This window comes from Vidua chalybeata, chromosome 14 (genome assembly GCF_026979565.1).
Source record: "Vidua chalybeata isolate OUT-0048 chromosome 14, bVidCha1 merged haplotype, whole genome shotgun sequence".
Classification (NCBI taxonomy): domain Eukaryota; kingdom Metazoa; phylum Chordata; class Aves; order Passeriformes; family Viduidae; genus Vidua; species Vidua chalybeata.
In genome coordinates, this window is record NC_071543.1 from 4,915,027 (window position 1) to 4,937,190 (window position 22,164).

Genomic DNA, 22,164 nt, shown 5'->3' on the forward strand with positions numbered 1-22,164 from the left:
TCAGAATGGCTGACAGGGCCAGTGCAGTCCCCACTACCATCTCCAGGAATCACCATCAGCCTGGCACTACTCCTCTTGTTTCTCTACAGCTCCCTCTAGGTGGGTCTGGGCATGAGGGGTAGGTGCCAGGTTACTCAGAACATCCCTCCCTTCCCCATCTGCCCCTCTGGGTGTTCCAGGAGCCCCAGGTGGTGGGGGGCATGTGGCCCCCCAGATGCCCCATGCAACACCCTTCTAGAGGATGGAGAGCAGCAGACCTCTGGGTGCCCACTGCTGGCACAGCATTGAGTGTATCATCAGGCCCTGCAGTGACTGGGGACCCCTGCTCATCCCCTGCATCACCCCCTACCTAGCCTTGCCTGCATGCCTGGGACTTTTCATGTCTCTCATCCCTACAAGCCCCGTGACCTGCTCCATGTACCCTGATGTCCCCAGCCATGGGGCCTCACAAGTACCCCAACCCCACCAGCTTTGGGAGTTCTCGACCCTGGGACCCCCACCCCTACACCATTCCCCACTGCTCACAGTCCAGGGATCTCCTGTGCCCACCATTGTGGTGTCCTCCAGTTCCAGTGACTCCAGCCTAGGCGGCGCTCCAGCAGAGCCCAGCTTTGTGCACGTGCACCTATGGATGTGTCCATGCCTCTATCCACATGCGTGCCTTTGTGTCTGTCCTTGCACCTAGCATACGTGTGCGTGTCCATACAGACCCACACTGGTATGTGTGTCTGTGTGTCTGTACAGTCTCACACCAGTACGCGAACCCATCGGTGCGTCCCTCACACCAGTCCGTGTATCTGTTCCACACCTCCATACCGGAGGTATCCGTGCCTCGGCGCGCCCGTCCTGTATGCGAGTATCAGTGTGTCTGTCCGTGTGCCCGTCCATGTATCCGTGTGTCTGTCCATGTGCCCGTCCGTGTATCCGTATGTCTGTCCTTGTAGCCGCGTATCCATACTCAGCGTTATTCGGCCTTCTCCCGGCAGGGGGCGCCGAACGCCACCGCCCCCCCGCGCTCGGGGCCGGCCTGTCCTCCAGGTCCTGCCCGCTCGGTAGTGAGCGCCCCGTGGAGCGAGGTCACCGCCGGCGAGGAGCGCAGGGCAGCGCGGGTGGGGCGGCCGCTCCGGGGCTGCAGCGGTACTCGGGCAGCGCCGTCGGCGGCAGCGAGCAGGCGGTGCCGCGGGGCGGAGCGGGGCGGGGCTTTGACAGGACCCGTGCAGTCCCGCCGGTGCCGGTCCTGCTGCCGCCGTCATGAGGAGCCGGAGCAACTCCGGTGTGCGTCTGGATGGCTACGGGCGCCTGGTGCAGCAGACCATCCTCCGCCACCAGGTGCGGACGCTGTCCAGGAATGAGGAGCAGACCCGGGGCCCCGGCGCGTCCCGCCGGCCGCTGGGCCAGGGAGTTCCGTGTGAACGGTGTGTCCCCTCCGCAGGACGCAGTGACAGGGCTGCTCCCCGCTAGCGCCGACCACCAGGACGCCTGGGTCCGGGACAACGTGTACAGCATCTTGGCGGTGTGGGGTCTTGGCCTAGCCTACCGCAAGAATGCCGACCGCGACGAGGACAAGGCCAAGGCCTACGAGCTGGAGCAGGTAGGAGTGAGCAGGATCCGGGGGCGGGACTGGTGTCACTCGGGGACCGCCGTCACCCCGGCCTGGTCAGCCACAGGTCACAGCTGGGTCAGGGGCCCAAAGGCCCCAGTGAGGGCGAGTACGCGGCTGTCCCCCAACACGGGAGGCAATGGGAATGGATGTCAGAGCCTGCTCTTCTCAGACCACACTGGAGGGTCTGGACCTCTGGCTCTGTGGTGATCTGGGGCCACAGACCTTTTCTCAAGGGCTCGGGAGCTGTGTCCTGCAGCCATGCCCTCTGTCCTCCTCACAGCCTGGCAACCTGGCCTTGCTGGCGGACCAAGAAATCTTCCCTCTGCTGTCACCCAGGGGCTGTGAAAATACGAGCAGGGGCTCTGATTACGGACACTGAGCCCCACAAAGGTCAGCGGCCAGCTGATCCTGAGTCAGGGCTTCTCCTGGAGATTAACAAACCTGTTTTCCTTGTTCCTGCAGAGCGTGGTGAAGCTGATGCAGGGGCTGCTCCAGTGCATGATGAGACAGGTAGGGGCTGGGGAGTACCTCTGAATGTTACGTGGTCTCCTTAAAGCCCAGCTATGCCACAGAGGCTACTGTCCTAGCTCTCCCAGCCCTCCTCAGCCTTCCCTGATGAGCAGAGGGAAGGCCCCCTTCCAGCAAGTCTTGAAATAAGTTCTGAGTGAGCATCTGTCATGGGTATGATTGAAAGTTCCTGAGCTGTGGGCTGGCAGCCAGTGGAGCCTTTGCCAGCTGCTCCCTGTCTTGTGGCCTGGCAGGCGCTAGGATTCTACAGCTCCTCCTCCCTGAGGGCATTTGGGGTAACCCTTTTCTCTCTGCATGGTGCAGCTGTGGCAGTGGGCCCTCCACTGCTGCAGTCCTTTTGCTGCACCAGCATGTGAGCCTGCACTCACTGCCTTGGTGCACAGTGGGGCTCAGCCCAGGGGTTGTGGAATTTCTGCCCTGCCAGGCACGACTCCATGTGATCCACTCATGGCATGGGGCAGCCCTTGGCTCAGGAGCAGTCAGATCTCTCTGGAGACAGGGTTCGATGAATGCCTGCATCTCTTTGCCCTTCTCAAGGTGGACAAGGTAGAGGCCTTCAAGTACAGTCAGAGCACCAGGGACTGCCTGCATGCCAAGTATAACACCCACACCTGTGCCACTGTGGTAGGAGACCATGAATGGGGTCACCTACAGATGGATGCTACCTCCCTCTACCTCCTCATGCTTGCACAAATGACGGCCTCAGGTAATGCTGGGGGCTCCCATTGCAGTTGAGTGTGCTACTCTTTAGGTTCACCAGAGTCTCAGTTTGGGTGCAGCTTCCTGGGTGCCAAGCTATTGCAATGGCTTCCGTGACCCCCACTGTTCTCTTATGCTCACAGTACCTGAGGTGGTTTGGGCCCCTGATGTCAGTCTCTCCAAAAGTCCCTGTTTGTGTGAAGCCCCAGTGCTGCTGTAAGGAGGGGGAGTGGGGATGGAGTCAGCTAGGACATAGCTCCCGTTGGGCAGGCATGCAGTGGGGAGGAATCGTCCCTGGGTTACTGCAGCCCCATCCTGGGTATGCTTGTGGGCTTGGAGCAGCTATTGTGAATTCTTCCCTCTGCTTTAGGCCTCCACATAATTCACAGCTTGGATGAAGTCAACTTTATCCAGAACCTTGTGTTCTACATTGAAGCTGCCTACAAAACTGCGGTGGGTAACATGTGCTGGGGAAGAGGGGTCCGATGGTGGAGATACTGGATTGGTGTCTAGGAACAGCTGTGGGTTCCACCTGAGCCACACCAGCACCTTCTGGAAGCACCATGGATGGGTGGGATGCAAAGGCTTTCTGGGTGTGTTCTGAAACAGTGCCTGCTTCACAGGACTTTGGCATATGGGAGCGTGGCGACAAGACAAACCAAGGCATCACCGAGCTGAATGCCAGTTCTGTTGGCATGGCCAAGGTAAGCTGGGAAGCAGTGCTGGCTGGCGGGATGAGGAGCACCAGCGGCCCTGAGCTGCTTTTTGACAGGGCAGGCTGGGCATGTTGAACTGCTGAGGCTCAATGCAGTGATAGGTTCCTGGGGAACCTATCTTCTTGTCCACTGGAATAAAACTGTGCCCTTCTAGCCTGCGTTTTGTCTGAACTGGGAGCAAAAAGTTAATTGGAGGTGTGTGGCAGAAATGTCGCAGGCCCTTTTGATGTCTGGAGATGTCACATTTTGACCAGATACATTCTGCAGCCACCGCAGGGTTCAAATTCTTTTACATTTGGGCAGTGCTTTACACACAGGGACTAGCATGGAATGAGAGCTCTTACAGATGAGCAGCATGGTGAAGGACATGTCTGGGTCTCACCCTGCTTGCAGGCTGCCCTGGAGGCACTGGATGAGCTGGATCTCTTTGGAGCCAAGGGAGGCCCGCAGTCGGTGATACGGGTGCTGTCAGATGAGGTGCAGCACTGCCAGGTGAGGCCCACTCAGGTGTTACACTGTTGCAAGAGGAACTGTGATCTACTGGGTTTGCAAGTGTGAATGATGCCTGGCCTGACAGCCTAACCACCTTTCCTTCCCCTTTGCCCAGTCGATCCTCCACTCAATGCTGCCCAGGGCCTCCACATCCAAGGAGGTGGATGCCAGCGTGCTCTCTGTCATCTCCTACCCGGCATTTGCTGTGGAGGACAGCGAGCTGGTAGAAATCACCAAGCAGGAGATTATCACCAAGCTTCAGGTGAGCATCTCTGCCCTTGTCTCACTGTTCCCAGGAGACAGCTGCAGTCCAGACTGCTATAGCCCTTTATTTCTCAAAAACATGTTCCCTGGGGGGTTGCTGGGGCATGTCCTGTCCCAGTCTCCATGACCTGTGGTAGGGGTGTGCAAAGAAGCAGCCCTGTGTGCTGTGGCCCTAGACTGTGATTGTGGTACCTGAGTGCTGGGTGAATGAGGGAGGGGGTGTTTGGCTGAAGGAAACACCCTGCTCCTGTTTCTGCATTGAAGGTACAAGATATCTCACACTGTGCCTCCTGCTCAGCAAATCTTTCCCTCCCTTCCAGGGGCGCTATGGCTGCTGCCGCTTCCTCCGGGATGGATACAGGACTCCCAAAGAGGTGAATGTCCTCAGCCCTGCTGCCTGGCATAACTTGACTGCCAAGCAGCAGCCCACGTGGATGTAGCACAAAGGCTGTGTTGGGGAGCACTGGGAAAACAAGAGCCCTGAGTAGCCCCAGGCAGTGTCATGGGTCTGGGCAAGGCTTCCCAAAATGCCAGAGCTCATTGGAGCCCGTAGCAGATGGCCAGAGGCTGGCTCTGCCTGTATCCTGGGACCCGGTGGTGTGTCTGGTAGAAGGTGGGACCAGCGCCCAGCATGGGAGCCCTGCTGAGGTGGGCTCTCCCAGGGCTGCACCAGCCCTGAGCCAAGGGCTGGAGGCCTGGGGAGGTGACTGCAGAGCTGCTACCCAGCAGCCTTCTCTATGGTAGCTCTGGAGGTCACAAAGCTGCTTCTGTCTCTCCTAGACCAGTAGTCAGCTTGGGTACTGTCAGAATGGCCCTGGGAGCAAGTGGAGAATTTGCTGCTTTGGAGAGAGAAAACAGGAAAATTTTATAAGAAGCAGTCTCATTTGTTAACCAATGAACTAGGAAATGATACTCAAAGGCTCTTAAGTCATCACCAGCTGTTGGGCCTGTAACTTTTGGTCATGCGTACTTCTGAATGCTTCTCCTTTGCTGCACCTCTGCAGACCTGCCCATAATAGGCAGTATGTGTGGCTGCCAGTCCTCCAGAGCCAGAGAGAAGCAGCAGCATCTCCAGTCCAGTGTTTCCAGTGCTTGTGAACTTTGGCAGCATGCAGAGTTGTGGATTACTTAATTCTGGGGAGCTCTGAGGCATGGAAAGGGCAGCAGTGCCTGCAGAAGCATGCAGCTACCTGTAGTCATATGGGATTTTGGAAGCTTATGGCTGGAGTCCAGGTAGAAGATATCTGCTGCTTCTGTACTCTCTGTCTGAATAGTCTGCTGTGGCCAACACTCTCCCTTCTCTGCAGCAGACAGAGCAGTTAGCAGGGAGGGTCAAAGAAAGGGCTCTACACCACACAGAGCTGTGGTGGGAGGACTCTGCAGGCAGCTCTTCATCCTGACAACTTCCCTTGTGTTGGGCTCACAGTGGCACCACGTGGCAGGAGGGCCGTGAAGGAACCTCTCTGGTCCTGTGTGACCAGCCCAAGCCCTCTCACCTGGCTGGGCCAGCTTGATGATGCTGGAGGAGACAGATGCTGAGAGGCTCAGGCAGAGCAGGCAAGGCAAAGAGGACCCAGCACGGCACAGGGGATGTTGTGCTGTTGCTATACAACAGCACAATGTTGGGTCTTGGGTTTCTGGGGGCTCTGGGGTGTCTGCTGGGGACCAGGTAGACCCCAGGAAGGGTAAGTTTCTTCATTATCAGTGCAGGGGGCTCAGGAGGAGGTAGTCCAATGGAGAAAACAGAGGCTGGATGTGAAATTGCTTTCCAGCTCTTTCTTGGCCATCTGCAGAGAAGTGCTGGGAGGACATTTGAGGCGAGGGTCTCAGGGGGAGGAGAAGCCCTGTCAGTTTGAGGGGATCCTGTTACGTACCACCTGCCTTGATGTCTCTTAAAGGACCCCAGACGCCTCTACTATGAACCTGCTGAGCTGAAGCTGTTTGAGAACATTGAGTGTGAGTGGCCTCTCTTCTGGGCATACTTGATGATTGATGGGATTTTCAGTGGAAACATGGAGCAGGTAAGAGAGCTGAGACCTGCTGGGCTAGTGGAAAAAAGTCCCTGGCAGAAGAAATGTGCGGAGGAAGGAAGCAGGGAGTCAGCAGCAGATTTCCTCTCCTCTCTTCTCAGGTGCAGGAGTACCGGGAAGCCCTTGAGGGGGTTCTTATCAAGGGGAAGAATGGGGTACGCTTGCTGCCAGAGCTGTACAGTGTCCCACTGGATAAGGTGAGTGATCCTGAGCTATGGTGGGAAGCAGGAGTGTCTTACAGAATCACAGGATATTCTGAATTAGAAGGGACCCACAAGGATCATGAAAGTCCAGTGCTGAAACTCCTGGTCTCATTACAGATAATTAAGTTTTAAGTGCTTATTAAGCCAAATTGTTAGTGAAAGGGCACATGTAGTGCATGGAAACCTCATGTATAAAAAGGATGACTTGGAGCTGTTATGAAACTGTGATAAAAATTGGGGTTTTTCTCCCAAAGCATTTCTTGCTCCCACACACGAGTTCTTTGCTGACAGTCTGCTTGCTCAGAGACTGAGTGCTCCAAGAGCTCAGGACAAGCAGACCTGGGCTGAGTAGGTGGTGCTGAGCTCTAGTTCAATGGTGAGGGAATCTGTATGGGCCTGGGCTAAGAGCAGTGGCCTCCTGATACTCAGGTCGTCCAGGAGAGATGTGCTCCTCACCAGTATCAGAAAGCATTTCTGGGTGCTCCTGTGGCATGTCAGTTCTAGTGGGATGGCCCAAGCTGAGAAACCAAACATGGTCTGAGCAGCTGTTCTGTTGTCTGACACGGATGCCTGGGGCAGTCATAAGAAGAGAGGAGGAATGTAACCTGGCTCTTCTGGACCCTCTGTGACAAATGCTGTTGTTGGGCCTTGTTTTAAGCCTTGAACTGCTGGACTTCAAGAGCAGTGAAGGATGCTTCCTTCAGCATCCTGTGTCTATGGTTCCCTTTCTGACCTCCTGGCTTGTCTTTCAGGTGGATGAAGAATACAGGAATCCTCACACTGTGGACAGGATACCCATGGGCAAGCTGCCACACATGTGGGGACAGTCCCTCTACATCCTGGGTTGTCTGATGGCCGAGGTAGGCTCACCCTGGGTGCTGGGGAGGACTGTGGGACCAGGCTCTGAGCTGTGAAGGTGCAAATGCTGCCACCCACCACTGGGAAGTTGTCACCTCCATCCCCCAGGACCTCTTAAAGGTGGGTTGTCCGTAGGCATCACCCATTCTACCCAGCCCATAAAATGTTAATCTCTTTATACCTTTTTTTCCCACAGGGGTTTCTAGCTCCCGGTGAAATAGATCCCCTCAACCGCCGTTTTGCAACTGTCCCTAAACCTGATGTGGTGGTCCAAGGTGAGGGAAAGGAACCACTCCCAAACCCCTGAGCCTGGCAGGTGGGGAGGACTCTGGCTGTGCGGAATTCACAGAGGTGGCTCTGGGGTGGTTCTGCTTGATGGGTTGCTGCCAATACAGCCCAGTCTCAGCCCTGGCAAGGTGGGTGGCAGACGGGGTGCAAGTCCTTCCATTTCATCCTGTGTTGACCCACAAAACTATCATCTGCTGCAGCATCCTCTGCAGAGAGGTTGAAAACTGTCTTCCTGTCATTGTTGAGGAAGACTTGTGTGTATAGAGTGTTAGGAGGGGCAAAGCAGACTTCTGCAGTGGGAACTGGTTCCCAAGGGACCCCAGACAGCTTATTCTCTGTGGTGTGGTGCCTTGTATGTATGCCCAAAGGCATGGGGCAGTGTTGTCACACCCTTGTGTCTCTGTTGCACTGATACTGTCTTCCATCCACAGTGTGTATCCTGGCTGAAACAGAGGGGATCAAGGCAATCCTGCAGAAGGAGGGCATTAATGTGGAGACTGTGGCAGACGTCTACCCCATCAGAGTGCAGCCTGCTCGCATCCTCAGCCACATCTATGCCCGGCTGGGTGAGCTGGGCTCCCTGCTCCTGCAGCAAACGGGGTGCAGAAGGGTCTGTCTCACCCCTGGCATTCCTGCTCATAGACACTTGTGTCCTGCTCTCTGCTTGGCTAATGAGGATTCTGCTGCCCATTTCTAGGCCTGATAAAGCCACTGATGCCGAATGGGAACAAAGTGTCAGACAGTGCTGTTCAGTGTGATTCTGATAGGAACAGAGCTTTGGCTTGCAATTGAACAGTCACCCCAGGAAGAGACAAAAGACTCTGACAGATGTTGAACCTCATGTGGGCAGGAGTTGTCTTCTGTTCCTGTACTCAGATCTGGATGGGGGAGGCTAACCAGACCTGAGGAAGGGTCCTCTGGCTGTCCCTGGCAAAGAGAGCCCAGAGCTCAGGCAGTATGGCTGTTGCTAGTGGGTGGGCAGGGCTGAGTGTGAAGGGAGGATGTGCTCACGTCTGCATGTTTGCTCCTTGATGCTGCAAGCCCTCAGGCATGGGGTTTGTTTTGCAGGAGCCAGAGATTTAGCCTGGGCCAAAGGAGACACCTGATCTGTTGTGATTTAATTTGGCAGCTAATTTAGTCCACCAAAAGGCCAAGTGTGACATGGGCAGGAGGAGCAGCCTGGCAGCTGCCAGAGCTGACAAGCAAGGGGTAATGCTGTTGCTGCACCATCCTGGGCTTTGGGAGTAATCCAGGAGCAATTGGAATGCTGATAGATCTGTCAGCTTAGGGGGGCCAGCCCTATGCAGAGGGGCACCCCTAGTCCTGCTCCCCCTTCTGACGTGCCCAAAGACCAGAAGCTGTGGCACTGCAGAAGTCAGGACAGGCTGTTTATCGCTATTTCAGCATGTCTCTACCCCTCTGGGCAGGTCTGGGGACGGAGAATTACTGTCCCTTAGAACTGTACCAGCTTGACACAGGATTCTGGGATATCCCAACTTCAAACCAGCATTTCCCTGCTGGCCAGTAGCAAGATGCTTGGCACTACTTGCTGCTGCAGCCCCTTTCATGAGAAGGCTTGTACGAAAGACTCCTCTTCCTGCCCTCCCAGGCCGCAACAAGCAGATGTGCCTTACTGGACGGCCCTACCGGCATATGGGTGTCCTTGGGACCTCCAAGCTCTACAAAATCCGGAAGAGCATCTTTACCTTTACCCCACAGGTGAGTGACATTGCAGAGGCTTATTCCTAGCTATTCTGTGACATGAAACTGGGCAGGAAGTTTCTTCAGTGGCTGGGTACTCATTCTAAGGTACAAACTCTAAGGTGTGGCCCAACACTCTCTAAACAGCCTGGGAGTATGGAGAAGTCCAACTCTGTGGCATGAGGCAGCACAGTTGGTGGTCCTGGCTGTGTGGATGTTGGGACAGTTTGAGCCTTTTAATGATCAGTAATTGAATGAAAATCTCTGCTCACCGTGACGAGGATGCTGATGGCAGACCAGGGACATGTGTCCAAGGGACAAGCAGTGATCCAAGCTAGTGAAGCCTAGCACTATGGGGAGTGCATATTCACTTGGAACAGGCAAAACATGGACTCACTACGTGGGGCTGGATGCTGCTGCTGCTGAGCTGTGGTGTGAGTTCCATCCCCATAGTTGTTAGTGGCCAGTAGCTGCCCTGGGGGTTGAGGGTCCCGTGCTAGGCTGTACAACACCTGCTAAGTAAGGTGGGATGAGCCATCAGTGCAAAGGTGCGTGCTCTCTGGGTGCACAGCATGGCTAGCTTGACTGTGTGCCTGTGGAAACACATAGGTGGCACCATAAGGACCTGGTGATCGCATGTAGGGCCAATCATGTCTCATGCTGTCCTCACAGTTCATAGACCAGCAGCAGTTCTACCTGGCTCTTGACAACAAGATGATTGTGGAGATGCTGAGGACAGACCTCTCCTACCTGTGCAGTCGGTGGAGGATGACTGGGCGACCAACCATCACCTTCCCCATCTCCCACACCATGCTCGGTATAGATGCTGAAGCCTTGCAAGGCATTTGGTTAGAGCAGCCCTGGGAAATAGCTCTGCAGGAGGAAGGAGGTGGGCAAATGTGTGACCATCTCAATAACAGGGACATGGTGAGGCTGGAGCAGCCAGTAGTGTCCTGTGAAGAGCTTACTGCTCAGTGGAGCCATGTTGAGTGGGCAGCTGGCCTGGCAGCTAACAGGGTTGTCTGTCAGGCACTAGTACCTGCAGCTCAAGGGCTGTTTGCTGGCACAGATGTATTCAGATTCCAGGCAAATAGGCTTGTGGGAAGGCCTTTTGGGAGCAAGACCAAAAACACAATTTCTCTCTAGAAGTGTTCTTGGTGCTCTTTCTGTGTTTTGGCTCTTCCCTAAGACTGAGCACCTGCTAAAGGCTTTCCTAGTCAACAGAGGGGAAAACAGTAAACCAGAAGGAGCAAAGGCACAGAGTAGAACTGGCTTGCCTGCAGCAGCTCACAGGTTCCCTTGTGAACCTGGTGTAGGAAGGTGACATTGTTCTGCTTTAAGGCCTTTCTGTCTCTCCTTGTGTACTTGAAATCCCCTTAATTTCTTGAGCGTGCCTTTTGCTGTGGTGCTCCCTGCCCTCGACAGCATCCCACTCCTCTGCTTCCTTATGTGAAAGGCAGAGACAGAGCAAGGGGCTGTTAGGTGCTGCTGTCTGGTACTGTCTGCTTCAGCCCAAGGTGAAATCCAAGGAGTCTGGAGTGCATCCTGGCGTGGTTTTCCTTGAATCCAGCCTGGACAGTCCAGAATTTCCCTTTTTAGGTGGTGCTTTTGGTACCACAGCCTGACCACATACCCTAGAGTAAGGGCCTGCCCACGGTGCTTTGGGTGTCTGAATGCCCACCTGGTCCTGGGTTACTTTCTGGGAGCGAGTTTGAGCGCGAGAGCCTGACTGCCTGTGCATCTTCCACACAGATGAAACCAGCAGCAGTGTGCATCCCACAGTGCTGGCGATGCTGCGGAAGCTGCAGGATGGGTATTTCGGTGGTGCAAGGTGAGTGCAGCTTCCTGCAGTGCAGGAGGGAGAGGGCTCATGGCCTCCAAGAGCCTGGTTATGAGGATACCTGCTGGGCAGAGCATAGGCTGTGAGGGAGCAAGCGGGGAAGATACACTGGGGTGTGCTAGGCTATCAGTGTGCCTTAGGGCTACAATCCCAACAGAGGAGATGAAAGAGAGGACATGGCTCTTCATATCATCAAACCCATGGCTGCAGGATTCCTCTGATAGCTTTTGGGCAGTCCTTCCATGCTCACCCATGGCTGAAAGAGTTGCAGGCAGCTAAAGTAGACATCAGTGTGTGTATGCTCCTGGTGAACATCTCTCCCCATCAAAGGGCCTGCCCTGGAGCCAGGAGGTAAAGCCAAGGGTATCACCTCCCCTTTCCTCTCCATGTGACCTTCCTATCTCTTGCCCAGAATTCAGACTGGTAAATTGTCGGAGTTCCTGACAACATCATGCCGAACGCACCTCAGCTTTATGGACCCTGGGCCAGAGGGTAAGGTCTTTGCCAAGAGTTACAGGCTCAGCAGTGACAGCTTTGAGGATCTAGACACCTAGGAGTGGCTGCATGGCTTGCAGGTAGCAGAGGATAGTAAGGGAGAACAGGCCAGTCCCTGCTGTGGGGTGGCAAATACCTAACTCACCCTTAAAACCATAACACCTAACCTCCCTGCCAGCATACACTGCTGTGTTCTTCATGTGCTTGGGTTTTCACCATGTTCCCATCTGGCTCTCTGTCGACCTTGTGTGGAATGAGCAGCTCTGACCTTCATAAGCTGCTCTGTGGAGAAGGGATAAAGGGTTGGCAACCTGCCTTGGCTTGGGAGATGTGGCTGAGGGTCTTTGATGCATAAATGGCAATGTAGAAGGTGATAGCACAGTGACCAAGGTGGTGGGGAAGAACCACCATGTCCCTAATTAGTCTCTGTTTTTTTCCCAAAGCCCTTGCCCCTTCCCTGGGCAGAGCTGCTCCAGTGAGTGCCAAATTGAAGCCTTACTGCTGTATAGAGAGTACCTGAAAATGCTTTGGCCCATCACAGCATAAGGAACCCCTCCTTGTGCTGAGACCATTGCTGTTCCCCTTGCAAGCAGGCCTGGGGACATCTCCTGTGTGGCCTAGCACTGGTCATCATCAACCTTCCCACTGTTTTACCTCTGCAGCTCCTGCAGCCAGTGAACGCACTGCTGGGACTCTAAATGCTCATTTTTCTTGCCCTTATCTCACTTCATCTGCCGCCTCCTTACAGGCTGCATCAGGTTTTTTCCAAGATATCTGCTTCACCTCCCAGCTCCAGTGAGAGGATCTGCCAGGCCTTTCAACAGCATCTCAAAGATGCTGAATTCTAAAGTTTTCCTGTGGTCAGATGCTGCAGCCAGGTGAATGTTCTCAAGGGTGGTGCTTAGAGGATTTTTCCAGCCTAGCCTTCAGGCACTGTCACGAGGCATTCCGTTGAGGGGTGGAAAGGGGATGCTATGCTGCTTCAGGTGCAGTCAGCAGCTCATCTCCTGGGGCCAACACACCTCCGAGTTTTCCAGCTGGAGAGCAGAATAGCTTTGCCCTGGCCCACTGTTAGTGCATTGACATCTGTGTTTTATCTGGGGCAATTCCCCTCCAGGGGCATCCCCTCACTTTTTATCTCCTGACTGAGCAGAGACCTGGCCTCTGAGCACCCTCTTCCATGCTGCTGTTAGTGCATGGTGCCTCTGGTGATCCTGATGTGGTGTTGGGAGCTGCTTGAAGCTGGGCAAAGAGCAAGGCAGGAACCATAACTCTTCCTGTAACTCCAACTTACAAATAACTGTTGCAAAACCCACCTTGCCTTGCTCCCTTGCTGGAGTCCCGCTTGGAAGATGCCCTTGCTGTGCTGGGGTGCTTGTAAGTGGTCTCTGCTTGGACAAGCCTCTGGCTGTACCTCCCTACTTCTTCCCTGGAGAGAAGGAGTGTGAAGGTTTTCCCACTGGGTTTGAGTGGGACATTCCTGTCCTTGCACAGGCTTGGATCAGAGACATGTTGCAGCCCTTTTGCTTCCTTTGTCAACGTGGAACATGGAGGGAGCCCCAGTTTGGGGCAGGCAGTGTCCCAGGGCAGGAGTCATGCAGGAGCAGGGGTGCTTTGTGTGCCTGGCTGCTGGCACTGTCCATTAGTCTACTTTGCTGCCAGCACTGGCCCTACATTGTCACCTTGTGCAGCCAGCAAAGCTTTGTCCCTGCTGAAGCACAGGTGGGAGTTCTCTGGGCCTTTGGGAGCCATGACTCAAAGTGGCTGAACTCCTGCTCTGTCCAGAGGACACCGACGATGAGGTTGCTCAGTATCTGGATCACCTGCTGCAGCACACGACTCCCCAGTCAAACCTGCCTCCGACCACCCAGCGGGGAGGGCTGAGCCGCTTCAGGGCTGCTGTCCACACCACCCGTGACCTCATGTCCCTGGCATCCAAGGCCAAGGACCTGCATGTCCAGAGTGAGTAACTCCAACACCCTCCACATCTTCCCTTGAGCCTAGGGGTGAGGTTGAAGTGCTTTGGGAGGTTTCACAGCTGTATGATGCTGGGGTTCCTGTGGATTGCAGACAAACTAAGCCTTTACCTGGGCAAAGGCACTTTATGTCCATCATGTTAATCCTGGCCATGGAATGTCTTGGAGTTGGTGCCTGTGCAGCCCCATGAAAACTCAATAAAGGATGGCAGCCCCCTGTGGTGTTCCTCTGAATGGGTGGAGAGGGGTTGCTTCTCCCATAGCCAACTTTTCTGCAAGGACTGCTGGGGGAGCAGTGTCAGTGTCTGAGGTAGTTTGGGGCACAGTAGTGGTGATTGGGGCTGGATGTGTCTCCACCAACCTGTGGGGTTTTTTTTAGATGTTGGGATGTATGTCCCCAGCAGGATCTTCCAGGCATCGCAGCAGTCGGTCAAACTTCTGAGTACACTCCACCAGCCTGACTTGGATGGCAAGGTGAGTTCTGTCTCTCTCAGACTGAGCTATCCTTTCAGCTATAGCCAGAGTGTCCTTGCAGGATTGCAAGGGGAAGTCCTGTTGTTTGATGAGGGAGAATATGCATGGGTCCATTTGCAGGGTGCTGGTGATGCTAATCATCAGCACGGGTCTCCCTTCCCCCAGAGCCATGCACTCTATGCAGAGATGAACTTGCCACGTGATGAGGATGGCAACGTGGACTGCAAGGCACTGGTGGACCAGCTGCGCATCTGCCCCACGCTGCAGGAGCAAGCAGACATCCTTTACATGCTCCACATCCTCAAGTAGGATGATCTCTGTGTCTGAGGGCTCACTGTGCATAGACGGTTTAGCACAGCCCAGGGGGCCTGCCAGGGAGCTGCAACAGACAAATTGCTGGATATAATGCAGCACCTCCTTCACCTTCACAGGGGATCCGAGTGGCACACGGGGCTTGATAGTGAGCCTGGCCCCACCATCAAGGAGCTCCTCACTGAGCTGTATGTGCGGGTGGGGGAGACACGCCAGTGGGCCCTGATCCGCTACATCTCTGGCATCCTCAAGAAGAAGGTTGAAGCTCTGGATGAGGTAACAGCTGTACAGCCAGCCTCTAACAGGCTGAGGTCTGTCAGGGAGGAGGCAGCAGAGTGAGGGGGAGAACCATGGCTGCATCAGCTCTGTCTCCCTCTGCTTTGTGCTGAGCCCCCAAATCCTCAGCTGTTGACAGTGGCTGCCTTTCTGTTCCCAGGCCTGTACTGACCTCCTGTCTCACCAGAAACACTTGACAGTGGGGCTGCCCCCAGAGCCACGTGAGAAGACAGTCTCCACGTGAGTGTGGCACCTCTCTCTCCCCAAGCGTGCTGGGCTGGGTCTGGATGTGAGCCTGCTGCTCTGGGGTCCATGAGCAGGAGTGGCCCTGGGTGGCTGCCCTCAGCCTATATCTCTCCTCTTGGGGCTGTACAGACTGGGGGTATGCAGGGTTTGCTCTGCTGCCTCTCACCTGCTCTGCTGTTTGTCCATGCCCCAGCCCAATCCCCTATGAGGAACTCGTTCGCCTTATTGATGAAGCCAGTGAGAAGAACCTCAGTGTGTCTATCCTCACCCAGGTGAGGCGCCGGGGTGTCATGGGAGCCTACAGCTGGGTGTCTGCCCTGGTGAGCAGCAGTGAGGTGATCTGCCTTTGCCCCTCTAGGAGATCATGGTGTACTTAGCCATGTACATACGCACACAGCCCGCACTGTTTGCCGAGATGTTCCGCATCCGCATTGGGCTCATCATCCAGGTGATGGCGACAGAGCTGGCACACTCCCTGCGTTGTTCAGGTACATGTGGCAGAGACAGCACCCTAGCTGGGGTAGGTGCTGTGATGCTTGGGGCTCTGTCAGCTAGAAAGGAGTACTGTTACAAGTGGGCAGCTCAGGCTAGGACAAGACCCTGCATGGAAGTGCCAGTGTCTGCAGCTGGATGTGTTCTTGAGCAGCACAAACAAGTGCTTGCACTGCAGTCTTCATCCCAGCATGAGTTGGGCTGGCCATGGGAAGAGTCCATGTTATAGGCAACACCTGGAGCTAGTGGATGTTCTTGCCAGATGGAACTCCTGTACCAGTGCTCCCCCTGCTCACAGAATGGCATGCAGGATAGAAATGTCCTAGGAGGACTATGAGGCAGGCTACAGAATCACAGTTCTCTTCTTTCCAGCTAGAGAAGCCACAGAGAACCTGATGAATCTCAGCCCATCAGACATGAAGAGTCTCCTCTACCACATCCTCTCTGGCAAGGAGTTCGGGGTGGAAAGGAGTGGTGAGTCCCAGCAGAGAGCATCTCAGGGCAAGGCTCAGTGCACAGCATGGCCAGATCTACATGTTCCTACCTTTCAGCGGTGTCCCTGTTCTTCCCCATGTTCAGCACAGATGCTTCAGTACTGGAGGGGTCCAGCAGGAAGCTCTGCTCTTTGTAAGGATGGTGCTCAGTGATTTCTGGGCTCAAGCCTGAATCTCATGGCTATTTGAGTTTTGCTTAGTTTGGCACTTGACCTGGTTGGGTCTGAATTGAAGCAGTTCTGTACTGCACTCATGGATCCGTGATGCTATTATGTTAGAGGGCAAGGTCACACAGAGGTACCAGTGCCCAGGCAGCAATGAGGGATGGCCATGCCTTGAGCGAGGTTGCTCACTCTAGACCTCTCTTCCCCACCAGCACATTCAGTGGACTCGTCGCTCACCACTGCTGTCTCCATCTGTGACATGGGAGCTGTTGGGACCACCAGGCCTGAGCGCAGTGGCCTTGTCAGGCTGAAAAGTGAAATCAAGCAGGTGAGGGCAGGTGGTGCAGACCACTCACAACAGGTCTTGTGGGTGAAAACCAGCTACAAACCAGGCAGAAGTGATGGAAGAGTGGGAGACACAGATGCTTCCAGGAGCTAATTTTGTCTCCAGTCCTGCTGTGGGGGAAAAGTTGGGGTGAATCTGGTAGTGTCTAGGAGTTGCTCTTGCAATTCAGTGGGAGCTCAGGGGTGCTTGAGAAGATGCAGGGGTGGGGAGGGCTATGTGGTGTCCCAGGTGTGGCTAGCATCTTGGTGGGCATCTTCCAACAGCAGAACCTTTCATTTTATTCTTCTCTTGCAGCAATTGGATAAACGTAGGCAGTCTCTGCCTGGGAGTAAGGTGAAGCCTCCCTGGTCCTGCAGCCTCAGCTTTTGCCCCTCATGCCATGCACCAGGGCAGCTTCCCTGCATGCACAATTCAATGAGCTTCCCTCAGCTGATGCAGCAATGATTTGGCTTCCCCTCTAAGCAACTGCCATTATAGCCAGCTGGGAGCTGTGCGCAAATAAATTCTATTATACCCACAAAATCTGCTGAGCAGGATGGCATGATGCTGCCAGTGTCGTAACCAGTACTGACTCTGCTGGACCATTCACTGGATCCTGCCTGCAGCCTCCCCAGCTATTTCTTCTCTGGGGAGGGAGGCCTCTGGTCAGCTACAAATGCCAAAGACCTCCTCTTGTGCTTGTGTCCAGGAGGAGTCCTGAGCTCTAGAACGTATCTTGTCCTCAGGGAGGCAGAGCTTGCTGGGGCCAGGCTGATGCAGCAGAGTTAGGGCCAACTTGCTGCAGTGTGAAACCTGACATCACAGAGGGTTATCTGTGGGCAGTGACCTTCCTACTGGTCCTTCTGTCTGCTTAAGACTAAATCCCTGCCCATACCAGCAAGCCAGCAGAGCAGTAGCAGTCCTATGCCTGTGTGCAGACCAGCACAAACCCACTGCTGCTGCAGCCCTGGCATGTGCAGCCCTCTGCAGCTTTCCTTTCAAAACTCTCTCTGTCTCCAGCCAGCCCTGGCCCTGGGATAACTGCCCTGTGACCTGACCCTGATTTGTGCTGCTGCTGCTCTGTTTGCTGTGACTGCTGCCCTGCTCTGGCATGGTCTCATTTCCATTTCTCTCTTTCTCCTTCAGCCCCTCAGTTTGCAGTCCGGGGACACTGACCTCAGATCCTCTCTGGTAACTTGTGTTTGTTGGCTGCACACATGGGGTCTGTCTTGTTTGTGGTTGCAGGAAGGAGCTGTGCTCTGGGGGGTGGTACAGGGAGCTGGGACTGTAAGGTGGGCTTTGCTGGGAGCAGGGGGTGGAGTAGCAGCTCTGTCTTGGGAATGAGGCTGGAGAACCACAAACTCTTGAGCAGCAGCAGGCTGCGTTCCTATGGGAAATTTAACTTTGCAGCGGTCTCTGTGGTTCTTGTTTTGTCTGCCCAGTCTACTGGGCACACAGAGCTGCTGTGCAAGGACTCCTTTTCAAGCATGCTAGAAGACCAGGGCGGTACGGATAGCCGGCAGGGCCAGTGGCAGCGGAGGCGCCGGCTGGATGGGGCCCTTAACCGTGTCCCTGTGGGCTTCTACCAGAACGTCTGGAAGGTCCTGCAGAAGGTGAGTTAGACATCAGCTGGTGCCTCTCCATGCATCTGAGCCTCTGGTCCCAGGCACCAGCCTTGCCAGGGGGACTTAGGCACTCAGGGCTGGTCCCTGATGTTGTTAGATATATGCTTCAATAGACAAGGCTTGCAGCTGACCATGGAAAGCTGTAGAAGAGGTGCACTTGCCTTGCAGTCTTGTAGGACTTGCCTCAGCCTGCACCTTGCAGATGGGAGCTGCTCAGGTGCTTCATGCATCAAGCAGATAAGTGCATGGCTAGAGCCACATCTGAAGGTGCTCTGGGCACAGCTGTTCCTCAGCATGGTGAGCCAGGGGGCTCTGGCTGATGCTGAACTGATGAGAAAGGAGTGATGCTATATGGAGTCAGGAGGCAGGGCTGGGGTGTATGGGCAGCATGCACCAGTGCTCAAGTGCAAGTTTGTGGGCTGGACCTATGTATCTTAGCATGGTGCTTCTCCAAGCCATAACCATGATCTCTCCTTCTTGTTCTGCAGTGCCATGGTCTCTCTGTGGAGGGCTTTGTTCTTCCCTCCTCAACAACCAGAGAGGTAGGAGGTTCATCTGAATGGGGAATGGGGCACATGGGTTGTGTGTGCTGGTTACCCTGGGTGATTGCCCAGCATAGCTCAGGAACTGAGCAGGTGGTACAGTGCTTTAGGTACACTTATTTCTGCTTCCTCACAGATGACCCCAGGGGAAATGAAGTTTGCTGTGCATGTGGAGTCTGTCCTCAACCGTGTGCCCCAGCCAGAGTACAGGCAGCTGCTGGTGGAAGCTATCTTAGTGCTCACCATGCTGGTGGACATGGAGGTGCACACCATTGGTGGCATCATAGCTGTGGAAAAGATCTTGCACATAGCCAGTGACCTCTTCTATGAGGAGCAGGTAGGGGCCAGGCCTCACCCAGGGCTGCTGGCTGCATTCCCCATACCTGTGCAGGGCTCACCCACTTGGAGAGCCCTGCCTGTTGTCCCTGTTGTGTTCATGGGGCACAGCAAAGCTGTAGAGTATTCCTCCCACTGCTCATCATCAGTGTGTCACACTGAGTGCAACAGAGAATGCTTGGGATGGAAGCTGATAATGGGATTGCCTTTTTTCCTAATGATGCCTTTCTGCTTCCCTGTCCAAAATCCAGAAAGCCCTGGGAGCTGATGAGCATATGCTGGAAAGGGATCCTTCGACAGGCATCTGCAGCCTGCTGTATGACAGTGCACCGAGCGGCCGGTTTGGCACCATGACCTACCTGTCCAAGTCGGTGGCCTTGTACGTGTATGACTTTCTGCCCACAGATGGCTGCTCCATGCAGTAGCTCTTGCAGTTCCTCACTGGGTTGTAGATGCTCTGGGATGGTTGTTTCATTCAGCTTGTAAAGATGAACACTAGGTTAGTTTGCAAGGCAGTCTGCATGGCCATCTCTCCTCCCAGCCCTGGCCTCTTGGTGGGTGAGCAGCCCTCTGAGGAACTCCACAGGAGGCATGTGTCCTAAACTGACCTGTGCCTGTGTGGCCTGTGGAGCAAGGGAAAGGCTGAGTTTTGAAGTGTACTTGTGTTAGAAAGTTCTGTCTGCATGACTCTTCCTGATTCATCACCCCTGGAAAGACCTCTGTTTGAGGGAGTTGGAAAGGGTTCCCCTGACCAGACCTGTGTGCTCAGCATTACAATGCTCTCTGACCAGCTCACACTCTCCCTGCCTCCAGCAGGTTTACAGTTTTTAATCTCTTCTGTGCTGCTTTTTATTCCAAATCTGTAGGATTTATGCTAGTGCAGGCTGAGGCTCTTGCTCTTCCTGCTGCTGATGGGAAAATTTTACTAGAGGAATAGGGGATGGTGCCTGAGCCTTTCTCCCAGCACATCCAAAATCAATATGGTCCAGCCCAGCCACAGCTGTGCTGCTTGAAAGCAGGCAGTCCATCAACCCCCCCTGGGTGTCCTGTGTGCAGAGCTGGGGAGGTTGTGGTAGCTAGGATCCCTTTTACCTCCAGGCTGCTAGTACAGGGCCTCTGGCTGGCTGGGACATGCCAGTGGCAGCCCCTCTGTGCCATCTACTCTATCCCTGGCAGTGGTGCTAGTGGCCAAGTCACAGGTTCCCAAGTTCTCATGCCCTGTGAAGCAGCTCTGAGCTGGCTATTTGGTGTTACCTGTGCAATCAAAACCATGCTTTTAATGCTTCATCTCCAACAGCCTGGCACAGAGAGGGGTGGGGACATAGTGGATCCCTGCTCTAATCTACCCTGCAGGTCACCCCCCACTCAGGATGGTGTGTTTGGACTGATGAGGATCAGGCACACATGCCACAAAGTGGTAGAGGAGGTGGGGTTCCCTTTTGGCTCTCTGGTTCACTTCCCTAAGACTTCAGGTGTGCTCCAGTATACTTAGCATGTTGAGCAACAGGCCAAGAACCCTCACTTGCACCCTCTGACCTTGCAATGTCCCACAGCTTGTCACAGGCCAGCACGATATCATCTATGTCCCCCTCCAAGACTGGTTTACAGCTGTCAGTGAACAAAGTTCTCAGCAAAGATCCTCCTTCCCTTTGGGAAAGGTTGATCACATCTAATAGCAGTATGCCTTGTTAAAGTATTAAAAAACCTGAAATTGTGGCAGTGACATCAGCCACCAAGCCACATATCCAGCAGACTGAGTCCATCTCTTTCAATGTCACTGCCCACAACTGGAAGTACAGAGGAAAGAAACTGTTCCAGAATCCCTTACCAACAATCCCCAGGCCCTGAAGTCTCCTTTGAATGCCCTTGGACTGTGTTGCAGTTTCATTGCACCCACATGGAAGAGCAGCAGTGGATAACAGTCTGAAGCTGAACCTGGCTGGGAAGTTTCCTAGTGCTGTGCTTAACCTGGGCCCCAGGGAGGCAGCAGACTTCCCTAAGAGGACTGTCTGTGTGGTGTATTGGACCCTCAGAAAGGAGTCACCTACAACTGTAACCCATGTCTCTTGTAGAGGTGGGCATGGTCTGGGGGTGTCACAGCCATGGCAACACCTCTGGTGTAGATGGGCCAACATCCACATCATCCATTGCCTGGCCTTCCATGTGAGAGCTTCATACCTGCTGTAAGAGGCATGTGGGGATGCAAGGTGGGCAAGGAGGGGGTTTGCCTCCACCCACTTCTTTCCTTTAAGTTACTGCCTTCACCTAGCAAGGGAAGATACAGGATCCTCTTGAACCTGTGTATTTTGGGGTGGCTGTTCCTGTCAGTCAGGGCAGAGCCTGGTTCTACCAGTCTTTCTCAGACTCCCTTATGCCCCTTAACCTTTCTACATCCTCTCATAGCTGAGCCCCGAGGGCAGGCAGATCTTGGCCACACTGAACACAGTTGTTCTTACCACTGCCATCCTTCCCAGTGAAAGGCTCTGGCAGTCAGAGGCCTGGATGGCTGTGTGTTTTCATGGGAGCTCTGTCTTGAGCAGCCACATCCACTCTGGGAAGAGTGTCACAGAAGGTGACAGGTGGATGTCACAGCCTGAGCTCCTTCTGAGAGGGCAATGGACAGCAGCTGAACTTGTCTCTTGAGCTGGCAGAGTGACAGTGCCCATGCCATGTGCCTGCACCATGCTCTGCCCATGCAGCCTGTGGTGCACCCTGGGCTGGCTGTGTGTGAGTGCAGAGATGACTGCTAGGCAAAAAATGAGCCACTCCACTGTGGATGCCACTGGCTCCAAAGCCAAATGTTTTCCTCTGTGTGTGTGCCTGTGTTTTTTAATGTCCAGGTTGGTTTGGCCTCAAAGCCAGGTGGTCTCTTGGGGCAGCAGCTCTTCTGTACCTGTGGCTGTATGGAAGATAATGCTATGAAAAGTCAGTGTCCATAAAGGAGACAGAGGAGTCCTGCAACTTTATTCAAATAAAGGGAGAGAGTCCACTGGGACATCAGCCTGTGGGATATTCTCTCTCTAGGTTTCAGAAAGTGCGGTCTCCTTTTATCCTAAACTCCCGGCCACATGTCGCCCTCTTCCTTACCCCATTGGAAGGTACAGCCTTCCCGAACGGCCTACCATATATTCTCCCCATGAGCTTGTAATTTTCCCCCAAAGTTCAGAAACTCAGGCTTGTGTGGA

General features: G+C 54.4%; 1 protein-coding gene across 3 annotated transcripts; it reads left to right on the forward strand.

Annotated features, from left to right (window-relative positions):
* Positions 1-814: 814 nt before the first annotated feature.
* Positions 815-21,979, forward strand: PHKA1 (phosphorylase kinase regulatory subunit alpha 1). 3 transcript variants are annotated; one of them, XM_053956140.1, is made up of 33 exons: positions 815-1,329; positions 1,433-1,591; positions 2,066-2,113; positions 2,669-2,837; positions 3,201-3,283; positions 3,454-3,534; positions 3,940-4,038; positions 4,154-4,300; positions 4,623-4,676; positions 6,201-6,323; positions 6,434-6,529; positions 7,288-7,395; positions 7,590-7,668; positions 8,113-8,247; positions 9,291-9,400; positions 10,055-10,199; positions 11,135-11,213; positions 11,635-11,714; positions 13,503-13,679; positions 14,073-14,167; positions 14,333-14,472; positions 14,599-14,755; positions 14,916-14,995; positions 15,195-15,273; positions 15,360-15,489; positions 15,866-15,967; positions 16,364-16,479; positions 16,792-16,830; positions 17,623-17,667; positions 17,919-18,089; positions 18,590-18,643; positions 18,780-18,980; positions 19,231-21,979. In XM_053956140.1, the coding sequence occupies exons 1-33, from the start codon at positions 1,252-1,254 to the stop codon at positions 19,402-19,404; spliced, it is 3,633 nt and encodes a 1,210-aa protein (XP_053812115.1). In that variant the 5' UTR covers positions 815-1,251; the 3' UTR covers positions 19,405-21,979. The 3 variants fall into 3 exon arrangements, with proteins under 3 accessions (XP_053812115.1, XP_053812116.1, XP_053812117.1); XM_053956141.1 differs by lacking the exon at positions 16,792-16,830; XM_053956142.1 differs by lacking the exons at positions 10,055-10,199; positions 11,635-11,714.
* The last annotated feature ends 185 nt before the right edge of the window (positions 21,980-22,164 follow it).